The sequence below is a fragment of the Pelophylax lessonae genome (genome assembly GCF_965119305.1).
Source record: "Pelophylax lessonae genome assembly, chromosome: 3".
Lineage (NCBI taxonomy): Eukaryota > Metazoa > Chordata > Amphibia > Anura > Ranidae > Pelophylax > Pelophylax lessonae.
The window spans coordinates 577786119-577806192 of record NC_138770.1 but is presented as its reverse complement, the minus strand read 5'-3'; the positions used below and the strand labels follow the sequence as shown (position 1 = coordinate 577806192).

The 20074-nt window shown below is 40.4% G+C and overlaps 1 protein-coding gene across 5 annotated transcripts in view; it reads right to left on the bottom strand.

Moving 5' to 3' along the window:
• EHBP1 (EH domain binding protein 1) overlaps nt 1-20074 on the bottom strand; it is a 739122-nt gene that overhangs the window by 45068 nt on the left and 673980 nt on the right. For all 5 annotated transcript variants that reach the window (XM_082251356.1, XM_082251359.1, XM_082251357.1 and 2 more), the window contains 2 exons: nt 14591-14690; nt 12637-12710 (listed from right to left, as the gene is read on the bottom strand). In XM_082251356.1, the coding sequence (XP_082107482.1) occupies nt 12637-12710; nt 14591-14690 (174 nt within the window). The remainder of the gene's footprint in view (nt 1-12636; nt 12711-14590; nt 14691-20074) is intronic.

Sequence of the window (20074 nt, the reverse complement as noted above, 5' to 3'; positions counted from 1 at the left end):
GTAGTAATGTCACTGGTCCCCCCAAATGTGTCAGTTAGGGGTCCGCTGCAATGTCGCAGTCCCACAAAAAAAAAAAATCGCAGATCGTGGCCATTACTAGTAAAAAAAAAAAAAACAATAAAAATGACATAAATCTTTCCTGTAGGTAGTAAACGTGAGAACTTTTGCGCAAATCAAAATACGTTTATTGCGATTTTTTTTACCAAAAATATGTAGCAGAAAACAAATTGGCCTAAAATGTTAAAAAATTAAGATTTTTAATTTTGTTTTAAAAAAAAGGACGTAAATTTCATTTGGGTACAGCGTCGGACAACCGTGCAGTGCCGAATTTGCAAAATAGGGCCTGGTCAGGAAGGGGGTCAAATCTTCCGGTCTTAAAGTGGTTAAAATCCTACCAGGATGCAAGGCTTTTGAGGGCAACACTGGCCTTGGAATGAAAAGGTTCAATTTCTACATCTAAATGCAATATAAACAGTGTAACCAAAGACGAGCAGTGCCCCTCAGTCATTCTAGTGGACGGTGTCAGAGGTCCTGGAGGTCACACCGAACACTACTGTGGTGTAACCTCCAGTAAACCACTTTCTAGGATGAATATGCACACAAATTGGTAGGACTTTTATATTTTGGAGTGGTGTGAAATTGACAAGCTTTATTGAAACAGCTACAAAGAAACAAACACTAGACATGCTTGATGTGCTTAATGAGAATGAGAAAGGTTTCCTTTCTTCTTTTCCTTTAAGGAAGTTCAGCTTGTGTACTGTTATAAAGTAACTTGGCACTCTCTGCCAGCACATGACTATATGGTGCTGTACAGACAACTAGTGAACTGGTTATACATGTCAATCAGCTTCTCTGTCATTTTCATAAATAATGTTCTCTCAGGCACTTTTAACCTGAGTTTTGTTCCACGCTTATAAACAATGAGATGAACCTGAGCAATCTCACTTTCCGTGGCGCCAAGGAATTACTAATGAAATGTGAAATCCACAATATCAGTTGTTCTGTTTTCATTGGAGTGTATGGCCAGACAAAACATAGTCTGCTAGGGAGAAAAACCGTCATGGCCAAAAATATTGGCACCCCTACATTTCTGTCAGATAATGCAAAGCTTTGCACAGAAAATGGCTGCAATAACAAATGTTTAGTTATTCTCCTGTTTATTTATTTTGTTTGTATTGGTATGACACAAAAGAGGAGCAACAACTTGGGTATGCGTTCGCCTCTGCGCACGAGCTTGGAGGGATGGGGCGCTAGAATTTTTTTTTCTTATTTTAACGTATTTTTACACTCTCCCTTAAGCTGGAGGTTGAAGTTGAAGGTAAATCTAAAGGTAATCTAACAACAAAAGTTGTATAGTGTGTATCCAGCCTTAAAAATGTTTTTTTTTTTTTTTATCACTATTTTATTCCCTTGCAACAGAAATAAGCAGGATAGGTCCTCTTTAATGTGAGATCTGTGGTCAAAAAGACCTCAGATCTCACATCTACCCTTAAGAGCAAAAAAAAAAAAAAAAAAAATTTAATTTTTTTTTTTTTAGCAAGAAAATAAAAATGGGCCCTTTAAAGCCGTTGGGCGGAAGCGGCTTATGACGTCGCCCTGGTCCTTCACAGCCATAGAGTAAAGTGGGGGCCATCTTGCCCTCACTGGACTTTCTGCCTGGGACTGCAACAGACCAGATTGTTTTCCCGCTACGGACGGCTCCAGTAAGCTGTGAAAACAACCGGGAAGTGGCGGGAGGGGGCTCCTATCCCACCACCCATAAAAGGGATCCCACGGCGAATCCGCCACTGGGACCACTTTTATGTAAAAAGAGGACTGCCGGCTGTGTAAGAAAATACTGGGGTTATGGCAGCTATCTGCTGCCATAACACTGGTATTTTGATTTTGCATTTGATTGTCTTTCAGAATTGGAGCTTTGACCTCCCCCTTCAGGGGTCATATATTTTTTAGTGGTCGCGGGGCTGGCACTATTTTTGCTGGCTTTCCCGTTCCCTCTTTTGGCTGATTATTTTTCATTATTAAGCGTATAATCTTGCAGTATAATACTCCTAGTCCTCCTACAATTTATTATAGCAGGAGTTAAACTACTCTCAGGTTATTCAATGAGTATTCAAGAGGGTTTCCACCTGTATATTCCTTATTTCCCCTTATCCACTTAATCAGTAGATTAAAGTATGTTAGCAGCTATTAAAAAGTCCATTTATTATTCAGGTGTTAGGTTAACATTGATTAATTGCCACTGAGTTGCTTTTTAGGTCCTGGCCCGTTTATTAAGTGGACTCCCTAATATTCAGACGAATATCCAAGTCAAGGCAATTAGCCAATTTCAACGTATATTAGATATTAGGTATATAGGTTTCCACTTGTATTTAGGGTGGATGTGTGGTTCACTTTTAATCAAATTAGGCTTCTAGTATACCATATGATCAATATTCACCCCTTTTTTTTTTTTTAATTGAGAGGGTCACACCACTATTCACAACATAAGTAGCTCAAAAACCAAACCTCCCAGCAAAGACTCCAGCTCTAGTACTTAATGTCTGGTTCTTTATCCTCCAGGTTATAGACTTCTGATCTTCTTATATAGTGTCCCTTAACCATTCAATCTCAGTTCAAACTCAGCAGCAGAAAAAGAAAAAGAAGCAGTTTTTTTTTTTTCACAGGAAAGTTCCTTTTCTTTTTTTCTTCCTGAGTCTAGATTAATCCACAACTCCTTGAGCATTCACATAATAAACATAAAGGAGGGCTTTCACCCTCTCATCTCCTCGGCCAGTCCAGACCGAGTTGGGGTTTTTCTGTCCCTCAGACTGCCGGCTCCCCTCCGTTCCTCCTATCCTCTGCCGCCAGTCTTTTCAGCCGAACACCAGCGGTCTCCAGTCTCTCACTGCCGGTCACACACCTCCCAGCGTCACTCGGTGTCTCCGCCTCCTGGCTTCCCGAGACCCGAGTCTCGAAGCTCGGGTCCCTGAGGTCTCTCTACCGCTTCCACTTCGGCTGCACTGGATTAGAGGGAAATACCCGGTCTGCCAACACGGATCCGGAGGTGAGACAGGCTAGGGAGGGAGATGGGGATATCGGGCGGCTAGCTACGTAGCCATGCGGGGACAGCAAACTCTTTCCACCATATCCCGAACGAGCTCTCTCCTAAGCTCAGCAGGTACTCACAGCAGGCGCCATTGCCAGGCTCCTCCCCCATAACACTGGTATTTAACGTCAAAATACCAACGTAAAACTGCGGCGGGCGGTCTGGAAGTGGTTAAAAGCCTAATTTATTTTTACTGAAAACAGTAGAATGATGGCCTTTACCAAAAAGCTGCAATTTTGTTTCGTCTGTCTAAGCACATTCTCCCAAAAGGATTTTGGATTCTTCAGGTAAGTTTTGGCAAACTCTTTAATTAATTTTTCTGTTTTGTTGTGTCTGTGGGAAGTTTGTATGCCTGAGGCTGGGCTCACACTGCCGCACAAAGCGGCTCACAGCAGGGGTCCGGTGCTTCCATGTTTACCATTTCAGGTGCAAATTCAGTCCGAATTTTTGGCTCAGAAGACGCACAGGACTCCTGTACAATTCGCTCCGGAGATATGTGAACCGGCTCCATAGAGACACAATATCCTGAAAAACGAACTGGATGCGGAGAAACCCGCATACAATTCGCAATGGTGTGAACCCAGCCTTAAAAATTCACTCAGTCTGATATTTAGGAAACCACTTGTGAGGAAACCGAGGCTTCTCAAATCGCTATTTATCTCCTTGTGGGATCATATGTTCTGATAAGCAGCTTGGTTATCTGCATGAGCACAAGGGTGGAAGTAAATCGCTGTCCACTATAAAGACTCATCCCAGGGGATAGCACCAGAACACTTTTTCCTTTGCACTAAGTTGAACATTTGTTGGAATGTAATTTTTCATTAAAATCTTCATTATTCATTTCTCATTTTTTATTTCATAGTTGCAAATGAATTTGTTAGTTAACCATAAGTTACATGGTCACAATTAAAATAAAATGACGTGCAAGGAAAATTTGCTTAAAGTCATACATGTTTTTGGTTATTGCACTTTATAGGAAATATGCACTTTGTGGAATTATTTGCACTTTACTGTAGACAGTTTTGCTCTATTGCTTATTAATTAATAATTATGTATGCCTGATGTGGCATTTATGATCATGTGATTTTCTATTATCCTAATACACATTAGTTGGGATAGCGCACAATATTATTATTTCAATAAACATGACAATGCCTAAATATTTGTAATTGGAACAATTTTCTGGGCAAAGTGGTGCATTATCTGACAGAAATCAGGGCCATCTTACCGAATGGGCATGCTTGGCAGTTGCCCGGGGGCCCCACTTGCCCAGGGGGCCCCACCTGCCCAGCGACCCATCCCCAGCTAAGCATTAGTCCCGATTCCTGCTGAACTTAGCAGGTGGCAAGCGCCTGTCGGCCCTGCGCTGCTGTCAGGCCACTTGGGCCGTGAGGGGAGCCCACAACTGCAGGAATGCCTGTCCGCCTCCACGGGAACAGGCGCACACAGTCGAGTCTGACTCCCGTTTGTGTGTGTGTTCACTGGACCCAGTCGCCCAACTTGGAAGCTATCATTAGCCTGGCACTGCTATACCAATACATATCGCCTTATCAATAATTTGCATTTTTATTGATTGTGTAGGCGGGGCCCCAGTGCACTGCATTGCCCGGGGCCCTTTAATGCTCTTAAGATAGCACTGACAGAAATGCAGGGGTGCCAATATTCTTGGCCATAACTGTAAAAGGGGCAAATGGGGAACGGATGGCTATAGATACTGTTTGGGCTGAACAGGTAAAACAAAAGGTTAATCTAGCCGCTGTGATCAGCAGCTCAACTTTGGCTCCATTTTTATACATCAGACCCACAATACTGCATTTTGGCCCTGAGACACCAACAATTTTCAAACCACTACAGATCCAGGGTTTAAATCTGATTTGTGGTTGGGTATAGCACCTTCATATATGTTACAGTCTAATTGCACAGCTTTTAAATCGAACAACTACATAGTACAAGGGCTTGACTGGTTGGATGGAAATGAAATAGACCTATTGTCTCCCATCCCTACAGGTTAGAGCTGAAAACACTCCATACCACACTGCATCTGCTATTTACTAGCATTGTGTGGAGCCCCAGAAGTCCTGCAAAGTGTTCTCTGTATAACACTGCAGAGAATACAAATGAATATTAGAAAAGTGCTTGTCAAAGGACCTAACACAGGTCATGTGGCAGGGTTACCCCTTATCTTTATATTGTTTTTTTCCACCCATTAATTCATATATAAAACCTATTTTTTTGGAGTTAGTCATATTCCGCCTTGCACACCTAAATCCTGCAAACTTTCAAGTCTTGCCAGAGTCCGTGTTTAAGTGCAAATCAGACACAGCTCAGTTTCTCCAGCAGGAGGTATCACAAATAATCAAAAATGACAGAAGTGAACCCCAGCAGGAGGTATCATAAATAATCAAGGAGGCTGGAATTAAGGGGGGTCATTTTCCTTAAACAATAAAAAAAAATCAATGCTTTATTTTAATTATTGAATTATAGTTTTCTTCTGGACAAATGACGTGTGTCTGCAGCTTCCACAATGCAATGTGATCTACTAGTCCTAAGTATGTGTGACAGCTGATACACTGACCAAGTGAATGCATTCTAAGACATGGTAGTAGCCTAAATGACAATAGATCCTGGAGTTTTCCTCAGTGTGTAAATAAATACCATTTTAGGAAAAAGATGCAATGTAATGAGGTACAAAAATTGTAAGAAATGTAAAGACCAATGTGCAATATCCCACAACTTTAAATAAAAATTAAACCTTTCCAGGAATATGGGGGGGGGGGGGAGGGGGTGCCATAGCGGACATCCTTTTGAAATTGCTAATTGCATATATGCTGGCCCACAGCATGAAAGCTAGACAACTAACATTTGCAGAATGAGATGTTGACAACAGCGGTTTCCAGATGTCTCTAAGAAAAGGATTACTATAGGATGACCACACAAAATTGCTGAAAACGTATCTATAATGTGCTGCTAGCTAGTACAGAAGTTAAACAGCAGTGATGTGCAGTTTGAAGAGTTAGCCTATGTGTTGAATGATACTTTACTGAATCGGGTGGAGAAGGAGTGGGGTGCCAAGTACCTTTTTTTGACTGATACCATACCGACTCTAATGAGTGGGGGAGGGGGGTACTGTTCATAGAGGCCTTATAGATCTAAGAACTGCTTGGTTTAAGTTTAGCTCTTCGTTCTGCACTCAACCCAGTGCCAGAACTTCTACGGACAGTTGAGACTTTAGAATTAGACTGATGACAGGAGAAGGGCCGCACAGGGAGGACCTTAACTCTGAGTCAGAGTTCACGTTCAAGTATTTATGTGTCCAAGACCTAAAAGTTACTCCAACATTGTTTTGATCTGCTCCAGAGCACTGTGATCTTGCTTCCCATGTGCCAGATTCCCTTTAAAAACAAGGCACTGCACTCCAGCCTCCTGCTGAACACTGCTTTTGTGTCCATTTAATCCAAAATCTTCCATTCTTTTGTCGCCATGAAATTACTAACCCATTCCATTTCTTCATGTTGAGTTTAAATGTGGATGGACTGATGGATATCAAAGGCTGTGTGAATTAAGTTACATTTCTTTCACAGGCTCCAGCTTTCACAGAAATCTCTAGACTAATTACAATTGATTTAATATAGATCCAGGTATCTTATCAGGTGAGGGAAGAAATTAACATGGACAGTCAACGGGTTAAGAGGGCAACATAGAGCAGCAAAAGACTGTTGAATATAATGCAATATTCAGGAACAAGCTGCATAAGACCACATAATACAGCATTGTAAGCGGTAAACAGTTCAAGGGTTTTATAATGCAGACTAATCTAGAAAATTTACACAAATACTCTGTAAAATACATATATGCCTAACCGGTGCATATACACAAAAAGGGACACATTGTATACACACAAATAGTTATATTTTGTAAGATGAATACATTATATTTCGTCAAATCACAAAAATGATTGCACAGGATTTTGCTCCTAAAGTACCACTACCACTGTTATCATTGTTAACAGAGAGTGCCTATTATTTTATTTTGAGGGAGTCAATTCAGGTAAATATAAAACATAAAAAAGATAAAAGGTAAAGACAAAATAATTTTTAAGCAATAGATTCAGAATAATCAGAAAACTGGATTTCAGTCTTACCATAAAATCCTTTTCTCTGATGTTCATTGATGGACACAGTTTCATATCTTCATTGACCTTCATTTGCTATGCTGCTCTTCATAGGAGTAGGACACTAGGCCGAAAAGAGTTAAAGCTCGACTACGCCCCTAGGGTAGTCCCAGGGGGTATACTCCCACTTCCTGCTCTAGGAGCTCAGTTTAGTAACAAGCAGTGTCAGATAAATACATAACCCAACTCCACAGAGGGGCTGGTGTTGTGTCCATCAATGAACATCAGAGAAAATAATTTTACGGTAACACAAAAATCCAGTTTTCTCTTTCGTTCATTGACGGACACAGCTTCATATTTTCATTGACCGTTGAGAAGCCCCAAAGCAGTGTCATCATGAGGTGTGGGAAACCCAGCAAAAAAACGAATTCCCAAAAAGGGCTAAACATAGCCAACCAGGCAACCAAAGAGCCCAACCAGGAACTACTGGAGCTCACCTACCAGGAAAAGACACACCCTAAGGAGGCCGTAGCCTCTGCAACAGTGGCCCGCAAAACTTTGCGGCCAAAAGCAGCATCCCCAGATGCCAGGACATCCACCTTGTAATACTTGGTGAATGTGTGCACAGATGACCAAGTCGCCATGCAAACCTGGACCACCGACGCCGGATGACGGAAGGCCCAGGAGGCACTAAGCGCCCTCGTAGAATGTGCCTTAACAGGGAAAAGAGGAACTTGACCCTTAAAGAAATAGGCCTGCACCACTGTCTGATCCATCTGGAAATGGTCGCAGCAGATGCGGCCTGCCCCTTACAAGAACCATCTGTAAGGACAAATGAGGAATCGGATTTGCGAATCGACTCAGTCGCTGCCAGGTACACCCTGATGGCTCGAAGCACATCCAGGGATTGTAAGGCAATCTCTTTTGGATGTTTGGGCTTAGGACACAGCAAATGCAACACAATGTCCTGATTCAAGTGGAAGTCCGAGACGACCTTAGGAGGAAACCACTGACAGGGACAGGGAACCACTTTGTCCCTGTTAACCACCAGGTAAGGTGACCGACAGGACAATGCAAGCAGTTCTGAAACCCTGCGTGCAGAAGTAATAGCCACTGAGATCCTATAGTAGGAAGTGGGAGTATACCCCCTGTGACTACCCTAGGGGCATAGTCAAGCTTTGTTAACTCTTTTCTGCCTAGTGTCCTACTCCTATGAAGGGCAGCATAACAGTCAATGAGGATATAAAGCTGTATTTGTCAATGAACGAAAGAGAAATAAAGGATTTCAATAGTTTAATGTTCATTTTAGAAGGAAAATAACAATTCAACACAAATGCAATGTTTTGTAAATTGAACTCTTGATTAAATGTAACACAAGTGGCTTTGTAAAAATAACTGTGTTGTCGGATAATCACTGGGGAAGATTTACTAAAACTGGTGTACATGGAAATTGGTGCAGCTGTGCATCGTAACCAATCAGCTTCTAGGTTTTATTATCAAAGCTTAATTGAACAAGCTAAAGTTAGAAACTGATTGGTTACTATATACAGCTGCACCAGATTTTGTGTGCACCAGTTTTTTTAGATTTCCCCCACTGTTACAGGTCAACTGCACTATCTCAATAAGAAAGTGCTAAGGGTAGGGCTGGCCATACATTATGTCATTTTCTTTCCTTCAACCACAGGCTGAAGGAAAGAAAATTGCCTAATTTCCTCATCAACACTTAATGTGTAAATCCCTCCCGTTACATGGTTGTATTCGGACAGGGGGAGGTTTCCCCGCCGTCAAAATACAATGATCACTGCTGCTGACTATAGCCAATGGCAGTGACTGCACGAAAAACTCAACAGGCTGGTTGTACCGAAATCAATCGATAGAATGACTTCAGTACAACCAGCCCGCCCAGATTGATTGAATTTCAATCCTCAATAGTAGCCCACCAGAGTGTTATTTTGCAAGCACTACTTTAACATGCAGAGTAAACACTCTGGTGGGTTACTATTGAGAATCATACAACCTAATTGGTTTGGAGCAGCAGCTGCGCAAAGTTGCACAGGTGGCGCAAATGTGCTATATATTTATGAATTTCGATCAGCTTATGACTGGCTTAATATGTACCAAATACTGCTATTGATAGTAAATATTAGTCATTATCACTTAGTTAATTAAAATAGAACCATCTTAATCTGATTAGTTGTTGCGTGTTACTGCACTGTAACCCACAGCAGTCTCTGTTAAGGCATAACAGGACAGAGGTACAGTAGATGACCTTGATGATTTAGACATGTTAAGATTGGTAAGTGACAGAAAAAGTTGAGTTGTGGGAAGGCCTAACATCTTCATCCAGTGTCCTTCCCAACACCAATGGGCATTACTTTTAAACATTTTAGTTTGTAGACATTATTTCACAACATTTATTAAAGAAAATGTAGGCATAATTACAGAGTGACAAACATCACACAGAACAACACAGTGCAGTATGCTCTAAAGTGGCCATGGCTGACTTGCATGGAACAGAGTGCCAAATTGTGTAGGGTGTGTGCAACGGTTATAAATAAATTTGTAAGTGGGTTGCATTTACATAATATTTACAGAACTGGAAAAAATCTATTCCCATTCACTCATTTAATATCATCATCATCTAGCCCAGCGGTCCCCAACCTTTTTGGCACCAGGGCAGGGTCTGGTTTTGTGGAGGACTATTTTTCCATGGACCGGGGGGCGTAGATGGTTTTGGGATAATTCAAGCGCATTACATTCATTCTGCACTTTATTTCTATTATTATTACACTGTAAAATATAATGAAATAATTATACAACTCACCATAATGCAGAATCAGTGGGAGCCCTGAGCTGGTTTTCCTGCATTTGGGGGTGATGGAATGTACCAGATGCAGCTTTACAATTGAAGTTGCTCATTTGCCACTATAAAGCCTGGCATTAGATGCAGCTTGAAGTGATTGTAAAGTCTTTTTTTTTTTTTTTTGGAAGTATAAACCATACTTATACTTACCTGCTCGGTGTAGTTGGTTTTGCACAGAGTGGCCCGGATCCTCCTCTTCTCGGGTCCCTCTTCTGTGCTCCTGGCCCCTCCTCCCGCTGGGTGCCCCCACAGCAAGCAGCTTGCTATGGTGGCACCCGAGTCGAGTCACAGCTGCCTGTGTACATTCAGACAAAGACCTGCGACCCAGCCCCGCCCTATCTCTCTACTGATTGGCTGATTGACTTTGACAGCAGAGGGAGCCAATTGCGCCACACTGCTGTCTCAGCCATTGAGGAAGGGAGTCCCGGACAGTTGAGACACTCCTGTAATGTCACTGGATAAAGATGGGCTCAGGTAAAATTATTAGGGGGGCTGATGCACACTGAAGGTTTTTTTATCTTAATGCATAGAATGTATTAAGATAAAAAGAAACCTTCTGTCTTTACAATCCCTTTAATTATCAATTGCCACTCACTGATAGGGTCCTTTCACACAGGCTTTCAGCCTGGCAGACTCCGTTTTGCTCAGCAGGGATCGATCCGCCGATCCCCACTGAGCAGGCAGATAACAGGTCCATCTCTGCTTACTCTGATACAGACCTGTCAGATCCCCCGCTCTCCTCTATGGGAGATCGAATGAAAACGGACCGCCTATCCCATCTCATCCTCCAGACGGATGGAAAATAGGTTTTCCATCCTTCTGGATTTCATGGACAGGATCAGATTGGATAGCGGCGGGAGTCAGCGGAGATGTTATCGCTGACATCCGCTGTTCCATAGGGATGGAGCATCCGATCAGGTCTGCCTGAAAAGACGGACAGGCGGACCTGATCGGAAAGCCATGTGAAAGGGGCCATAGAATTTTAAAATGAGTCTGAAAGCAATACATATATTATGGTCTCTCTGCAGTCAAACCTTTCTGCTAATGATAATCTTTATTTGCAGCCGCTCCCCTGCTAGCATCACCACCTCAGATCATCAGGCATTCAATTCTCTAAAGGAGCACGCTACCTAGATTCCCACATGCGAGTTTACAGTAGCGTTCACAATCCTATGAGAATTGAATGCTGCTGCTGATCTGATAGGAGGTGGAGCTCAAGTGGTAACTTAAGGTATGGGGAGTGACTGTAGATATAGATGAAGCTTTGCTCACTTGCCGCTCACCTACTGCTGTGCAGCTCGGTTCCTAACAGGCAGTACCAGTCCAGGGCCTGGGGGTTGGGGACCTCTGATCTAGTCTACTACGCTGTAAATGCAATCAGGGCAGGCCGCTTTTTTGTTTCAAGACCTCAAGCTACTATTGAAGAAACAGCAGCTTATTAAACTTACCAAGAGACACAGCGGTTGGACATGGAATGAGCCACTACAGAGATCACTTTAAAAGTTCTATTTTCAAATTACACTAAAACATGTATAACTGCGAGCACCTTGTTTACCCCCTGCCCTTTTCATTCACTTATTTGTTACTGCTGAAACTAGTGTTCCTCTCATGCAGAGCAGTGTAAAGGGGTTGCTTTAATCCTCTTCCCCATGAATGACATGCTTATCTTTCCACCTTTAAGTTCAGCGGCTGGAAACAGGTGAATCTAGACTGTGCAAGCTGCTAGATTCATACCTCACATATAGCTATGGATTCTCCCTGTGTGCCAGCACTGTTATTTGGCCTGGTGCTGTAACATGAAGCAAATCCCATGACCCCCCCTACACCCTGAGTTACTGGGCATTCTCCTGGCAGCTGAACGGAATGAAGGTGATTAAGTGATTCTGGGGAGGGAAGCAATCAAAATGAACCTGTTGTTTTGCACTGGATAAATTAGGCACATGTTTGCTTTAAATAAAGTAGCATTTCAGACTAACTGAGGGCCACACCTGGACCATAAAATGTCACCGTTCTCAAAGATGGGAAAGTGGAATGTGGCATAATGACAGCCTGCAGCATTTGCCTATGAGAGTACATTGACTCTTCATCTCCTTTCCTGACATACTGTATATTGCGCTATTTATTTCATACAATCTTTCAGCATCCATGAAAGTCCCCCAAACTAATTACAATTGATTGAATATGGATCAGGAACCTTATCAGGTGAAAGAAGAAATTACCTACTGACAGTCTGAGAGGTCAATATGGAGCAGCTGACATCTTTCAGCATTCAGAGGATGTTTGGAGCTCAGCGGCAGAATACTAGCAAATGGCAGGGCGCCTCTTGAACTTTACTGGACGTGAATACAAACACCACGTATCATTGCGGGCTTTACATCGCAAATGATCCTCAAGATTATTAATCATTAGAAAGGAACAAATCCCCAATGATTACTGTTATGCGTTCATCGCACGCTGATCTGTGCAATATAAATTGAACATTTGCTGAGGAAAACAGTGCATTTGTACTTATGTATTTGAAGTCTCATTTAATATGGCACTGAAAATGTTAATTTCCCCCCTCTTATTGCATCTTACCTTCTATCGCAAGCATGGCTCGCAACTCTCTATTCAGTAGCTCAAATCGTCTCTCTAGGTCATGTTCTTTTTCCCTATAGGCAAGTAGAGTGAGAAGAAAAAACACTAAGTTCATCAATATGTTAATTACTAAATCATTAAACACTTAAAGGGACCTTTAGTGAACATTGATTTAGGGAACTCATAACTGACTTTTCTCTAATGCATTAAGCCACTTCACACAAATGATACACAAACCAAGAGGAGCCTCTGCATTGGCTCCAGTAAATATGGCGTCGTTATAGAATTATTACATTCCAACTACCATATTAGAAGTCAATATTATTTAAACATTCCTAATGAGCCAGTGAGGTTGAATTAGTAAAGCAGAGAATTTTCACTTCACAAAAAGGAATTTTCTCTTAGCTAAGTGAATGAGGTGTAGAGAAGTGAAAACTCATGTTGCAAAGAATTCCTAATTACATGTAAGGAAAATGATTAAAAAAAAAAAATATATGTTTTTTTTCCCTGAACAAAATTGGATGATTTAGGTCAGTACAGCTTTACCTCATTTACTAAGCTAAGTGATCTTTCACTTAGCTTATTGAAGAAGGTGAAGCTATGACGTTGAATCATTATCATGAGCAAACGTTAAAAGTATTTTTTCCTCATTAATGGGTAACCAAAGTGAACACAGCTTCATCTCATTCACTATGCAAGTGAATGCTCTACTGCTTTGGTAAATCAATCCTACTGAGTAATTTTGGAGCATACAAAAAAAAAAAAAAAAAAAAAAAAAAAAAAGACTGTTATATATATACATATTTATTATAGTGGCTTTAACATATATCCATATATTGAGAATGCGAACGTCACACCTGCAGAAAAAATAACATATTTTGGAGAAGTATGTCATATGATTCATATTAATGTCTTTCCATGATGCAAGTTATAGTCAGCGGCAAACCGTTTAGGACGGTGAAAAAAAAGAGTGCTTACTTTTTCAGTAAAAATGGAAGAATTAACTTTGTGTCTTAAAAAGATGTGTAACTTTTACTTCATTGACATTTTCTAAGTGTCATGTCTAGAGGGGAAAGAACTAAGGATCCCCAAACAGGCCACAGATTGCACACATGCTTGCATGTACATGCATTCAAGCCAATGCCCTGGCCAGCTGGTAGGTCCTGAATCTCAATCCTTTTCAGTCCTTGCTCTTGTATTTTTCCTGCTGCAGCGAATGCAAATTAAAAAGAGGGTACACTGATATATTACATAACCCCCGTATTAATGTTTGCTTAATCTGTGAATCATGATCTGTAATGATATTACAGGTCAACATAGAGCCCATAACATTTATAAAAGCATAAGACTATGAGGTAATGTGTCTATTTGACCATGAAAGTCCTCTGTGACCTATCTTCTATCATTCTACTTTACAGCTTAGGGTATTGATCTACCTATTGAGCTCTCTCCACATATGCATACATTCATTTACAATGCAAAGTAAATAATCTTTAATCATTTCTCCAAATTTCGCTTTCACCTGCTGTTAATCCCCCCCTTCGAGGGTCAACCTCACGCTTCCCAAACATGTCCTAACTTAGCTTGCAGGAAAGTTACTAAATCACCAATGGTTATTAGTAGCTTGTGATAATCCAGCTCCGGAGTGTCTAACCGAACAGGAAATAACTAGTAACAATGAAAGGTGGAACTGACGTTGTCGGAGTGAGTTTAGTTTCCCAGAGATACACAGGTAGAGTGACGGGTGCAGTGACAGAATCCTCAACCTACTTACGCTTTTTGGTGTCACTCAAAGTATAAATTCAAAGGGCCAAACAACGTCTGTCTGGCGCCAACATCACTGGAGGGCAGAAAGCCTCCCAGGTAGACATCAGTTATGCTGGGGTGCTGAAACTGCTCTGCATATGGGATAAGCTGCATTGTTTCATGAAAAAGACATGAACAATATACTTACAGGAGGGAAAGCTGGTTCATTCTCCGAATCAGGGCATTTTTCTTGTTCACAAGCATGAACCATTCCTGCATCAGTGTCTCCTCTTCCTCTGTGTACAGACCTGAAATAATACATAACAATGTAAGTAATTATTACCCTTAGGCCTGCAAGGTTTGCACATTTTAAAATGCCCCTGTACTTTACTAATCAGTATAAAACATATTAATGTGATAGAGGAGGGGAGAGAGACTCTTTACTGGTTCCTCAATGGTGCAGGTTTTGAAGGATGTGTTTACGGACTACTGTAGTCCTATGAGCTTTCACGTGGCTTACCATGGTAACCTTAGGATGTTAGCTTGTGATGGAAGCAGCCATTTATGGATCATGTACTAGCTTTGCTCCAGTGATACTTTACCTATTAGGCTTTACATCAGAGAAGATGCTACCAGAGAACTAGTATGTGGGCATTTAAGTCAGGGCATTTCTCACTCTATCAAAGTCTTCTGACAAGAGTGTTTTGTTTAACATCCCTTTTCTAACACTTCAAACAGTAAAATCTTAAACAATGGAAACATGCATTCTTTGTGATTTATTTACTGTCCTAGGACTTTGCAGCAGATATACTGCTCAAAAAGTTTATCTATACAATAAATAAATAAACTACAAATTAGTCACACTGTTCAGGTCTGAATTGCTAATGAGATAAAGCTTCAACACCAAAAGATATAACGGCTTGCACTGGGTCACATTCATAAAAATTGCATGAAGGAAGAACTGTCTGTGTTGCCCACAACCGCCATCAATCACAAACTTTTTTTTTTTATTCTTTATTTAAGGTTGATACAATGACCATGTGACAATACATAGGGTTGATTGAAAATATCGTACAGGTACAAACATAGGATGCATCTCCAAAGAGTGCTAGCAAAATGTAAGAAATCATTTGGTGGCAACAAGCCTATTCATGCCTCAATTACACAGCAATGGAAGAAAGGGTAGAAAAAGCAAAGGTGGGGGATGGGGGACTAGAGCACTTCAGGCAGTTATTGGCATGGCAGGCATGGATACAGAGTTTCCATCTTTGCCACATTTTATATATATTTTTTCAGTTATGAGATATCAGGAGCAGCTGGAAATTAGCTATACTGCAAAGTTTTAGGGCACTGCTGTTTGGTAGGTATTTCTTTGTTCTTTAAAGGGTGGTTTTAGTTATATTATAAGCAGTTAGTGATAAAGTTACTTTATGTTAACCTGACAGCTAAAAGGAAGCATGAGATGCTTTAGTGCCCTGTTTTATCGTTCAGAGCAATACGGTGGGACTCAATATGCAACACCTGTTTCAAGCCTCAAAATCTCAACCCCATATCTCAAAATCTAACATCACCCCTGATGCCTAACTGCAATGCCCTAAGCCTCTCAAATCAATAAACAGGGGTGCACTTGGGGAAGGGGTGGATGAAGAAGAGCTTCATCTCGAAAGCAGATGCTACTCAGCAGCTTCTAGATCAGTGGTTCTCAACTCCGGTCCTCAGGACCCACTAACAGGCCAGGTTTGCAAGATAACTAAATTACATCACAGGTGATCTCATTTGCTGCTCAGTGATTGCAGTATTCTAATCTGCATCTCCCCAAGGTAATACTTAAAATTTGGCCTGTTAGTGGGTCTCGAGGACCGGCGTTGAGAACCACTGTTCTAGAGGATAAAACAAGGCTGCTCGCTATTAAGTGTTAGGTCACTTTAAGCATCTTTTACCTATAAAGCGTATTTACACTTTTGCAGTCAAATTTGAAAATGTTATACCTTTTAGATGCTTCTTAGCATAAGGTGTCATGGCTGACTGCAAGCATTCCTCAAAAGGTTAAGAGCGAGTCTGTCCCAAAAAAAAAGGTTGAGAACAGGAGGAGCTCCCTCTCATTAACATACAATGAAAAAGTCCAGCTTCTACATTTTTAACCCTCTGTTAGGCAAAAAAAAAAAAAAGAAATATGCTATGTGAAAAGGAAAATTGTAACAAATATAAGGTAAGGGTTATCCCAATTTGGCCAGATAAGTGGAAATAAATTTCAAACTGGTCTGAGACATAGAATGCTGTGCAGACACATGGGTATCTTTCGAATCCAGAGTGTCTGTCATTTTCAGGTTTTTGTGCGTGAATATGTAATATGCACTTGTTGTTACTTGATTATGCTTCAGCAGAGCACAGAGTACATACCAATGCCACCCTAAGTCCCATCCTTACTTCTGGGACACAAATGTAGCCCCAGCTGGTTGACGACATCACTCAAAAATGTGTGAATCAGGTAGAGAGTGTCACATGATACTATAGAAACATAGGGGCTGATTTATCAAAGACAGACTGTTCATTTTGCAAGGGCAGTTGAACTTTGAAAGGTAAATTTCCCCCAGAGCTTAGAAAAATAGGGTGAAGTTCTGCTGAATTTCATAATCCAATCATGTGCAAGCATAAATGCTTTTTTTTTTTTTTAATTTTTCTTGAACATGATTGGGTATTCTTTGCAAAATAAAATTTTACCAAATTCACTGAACTCTGGGGAAAATTCCTTGCAAACTGAACAGCCCATTTGCCTTTAAATCAACCCTGTAGACTTTTGTCTTAACCTAGAGAAGTTGGCTGGAAAAACTGGTGACCATCTTCTATGGCCCCTTTATATATAGAACTATATACAGTATCTACAGGCTTATAGAACACAGAGCAAATAGATAAGCCTAATATACTTGAAGAAGGATTCCAAAACAAAAAGTAAACATTGATGCTAACACTGAAAATCTCGAGTGTGCAAACAACTAAATAGGAGATTCTTACAGCAGAGGTAGAGGATGTAATATTCTGTAGGACACTTAATTTATATGTTCAGTGTTGTAGACACAATCCTTTGTATACAGATATCCAGACAATTTTCCTCTGCAGCGTTTTATCTGCATCATCAGTACCAGCGTATGTGCAGCCTATAAATATAAAGCAATACCGCTTTCTTGCTTTACTCCCTCGGTATTCCAAAGCTGGGGGGGAAAGGCATGAAATCCTGCCTGATAATGTTTTGTCAATAACTAATAACAGATAAGAAAAGGCTCTCAATACTAGACAAACAGATGGCTTCCCTGGACAATACTTGATTTAACAAGCTATTTGCTATATACTTAGGCTCTGGGGTTAATCAAAATGTATAATCTGTCATCTATGAAAATGTTCTTCAGTAAAACCCCAGATGAAGGATGGCGGACTTAATGAATGTTAAAACACCCGGTTAGATCTCTTTGTAAATATGGGATAAATCGGAAAAGACTGGACTAAAGCAAGTCACTGATGTTTGGTTAGGACTCCAGGAAAATGTGGACTTATGGCCTGAGTAAATATAAGCTAAAAGAAGGATGAAAATAAAATAAGTGATCAGTATGTTGAACAAGAGGGATATTGGATGACAACACATTTCCTGCAAGCGGACCCTTTCCCACCTCTAAGAAATACTAACTGCTGTCAAATCAATATGATATTCAATATTACTTGCTTTAGGATACTATTGAACATATAAATTCTTATGCATAATAAAGCCCCTCCCTTCTCAGCATGACAAAGATGGGTAAGGGAACAAGGACAGCATGACTCCCTACCCCGAAAAAATTAAAGCGGGGCTGGCAGACACAAAAGCAAGGGATTTGATATAATGTACATCCTACAGATCTAATCAGCTTTGCTCATAGAAGCAAACTTTTTGTTTAGACTACTATTCTTTAAGGGACCAGCAGATAATAAAAATGGATCCAGTCATCTTATAGGAAACTTCTGTGGAGGACCAAAAGGACCTTCACAAGAGAGAAAACGATAAAGACAACCAATACATAGTTTAAATAGTTAGAAAGACTGAAAAAGGACACGCCTTCATCTAGTTTAAACAATAAAGGAAACCTCCATAAACAGAATCCTACACACACAGGTAAATCCAGAGAGAAAAAAAAACCCCTCTAAAGCATGGTCCAATTTGTTCCAGCAGGGGCAAAAAATTCCTTCCTGATCCTGTAAGGCAAATGGATATTCCCTGGATTAACAATCTCTGGTGTGGTGTTATTACCTATAAATGTTAATATTCAGCTAAATTCTATACATTTAAGAATGCATTCAGCTCTTTTTTTTAAAAAACAATCAATTCTGCTGGCCAAAACTTGAGGGAGTTTAATCCACATTTTCACAGCTCTTACTGTAAAGAAGCCATTACGTGTACATGGAGGTTAAACCTCTTTTCTTCCAAAAGTAAAAGGTGCCTCCTTATCCTTTGTAATGACCTGAAAGTTAATAACTCTGCAACAAAATTACTACATGGACCACGTTTTTATACATGGTAATCAAATTCCCCCTTAATCGCCTCCACCCAAGGGAATGAAATAGGTTCAGCTAATCTTTCCCTATAGCTGAGGTCCATTTCTCAGTTTGGTCACCCTTCTCTGACTTTCCCCAATTAACTGGTGCCCAAAACTGCATAGTGTGATAAACAAGTGTGGCAACTGCAGGTTTAATACTACCCAAATGCACAGGGAGTCAGTTTCTTCCTATCTACATTTTAGTAAAGCTCTAGTTGTTATATGGTTATCTGTGTATTTATTTATTTTTTTTAAATACAGATCCCCAAAATGCTGCATATGTGGCCCAAATGATCAAAATATGACTGAACCAACAGATATTTATCCTGCAAAGCCTAACTATAGTTATGCCAAGGGAATGTGGATATGGTCACTTGACTCTGGCTGGATACAAGTTTTACTTGAACTATTCAAAATTAATCAACTTAAATAGGAGAACAGGATTCAAAGCCAAAGCCAAAGCCAAAGAATTGAAATTAAAACAAATGAAAAAAAACAAAAAACAAATGAAAAAACAAAACTGTGCTGTAGATTTAGACTTTGCTTTAACTGCCTGGGACCAACCCACATGTTTACTTCATTCATTGACAATACCTTGCCCAATAGATTATTGCAATTTCCCCAACTGTGCTGTTTTGCTGAATAAATTAGAACAGTGTAATAAAACAGAACAGGTAAGCAAAATTCTCTGCATAATAATGTAAATAGTGAACCCGACCTAACTGAAAGACAAGGAGAATATGACACGATATTCAACTGGTAAAAAAAAAAAAACTGTAGGGAATATTTACTTGTGTAGAAACCACTACTAAAAACAGGTCCCTAGAGTAGTGCTATGATTTGATGTCCTCATTAACACCCTGTAGATGGTACAGAGGAAGAGGGTCACCATACCATTTACTGGTGACATTTACTGAAAGGACGTGAAGGACAAACAATACCCTCTACACAATGGAGCAAAGCCAAGAACAAATCTGAAATTCTCTATACAAATTATTTAAATCAGTTCAACAATGGAATCTGTCTGTTCTTAGTGCTTTAACAGCAATAGACACAAGTGCAAAAGAAGTTGAAGAAATTTCCTGCAGGACGCAAGTGTGATTTAGTTGTTGTTAGAAAGTACATATTAG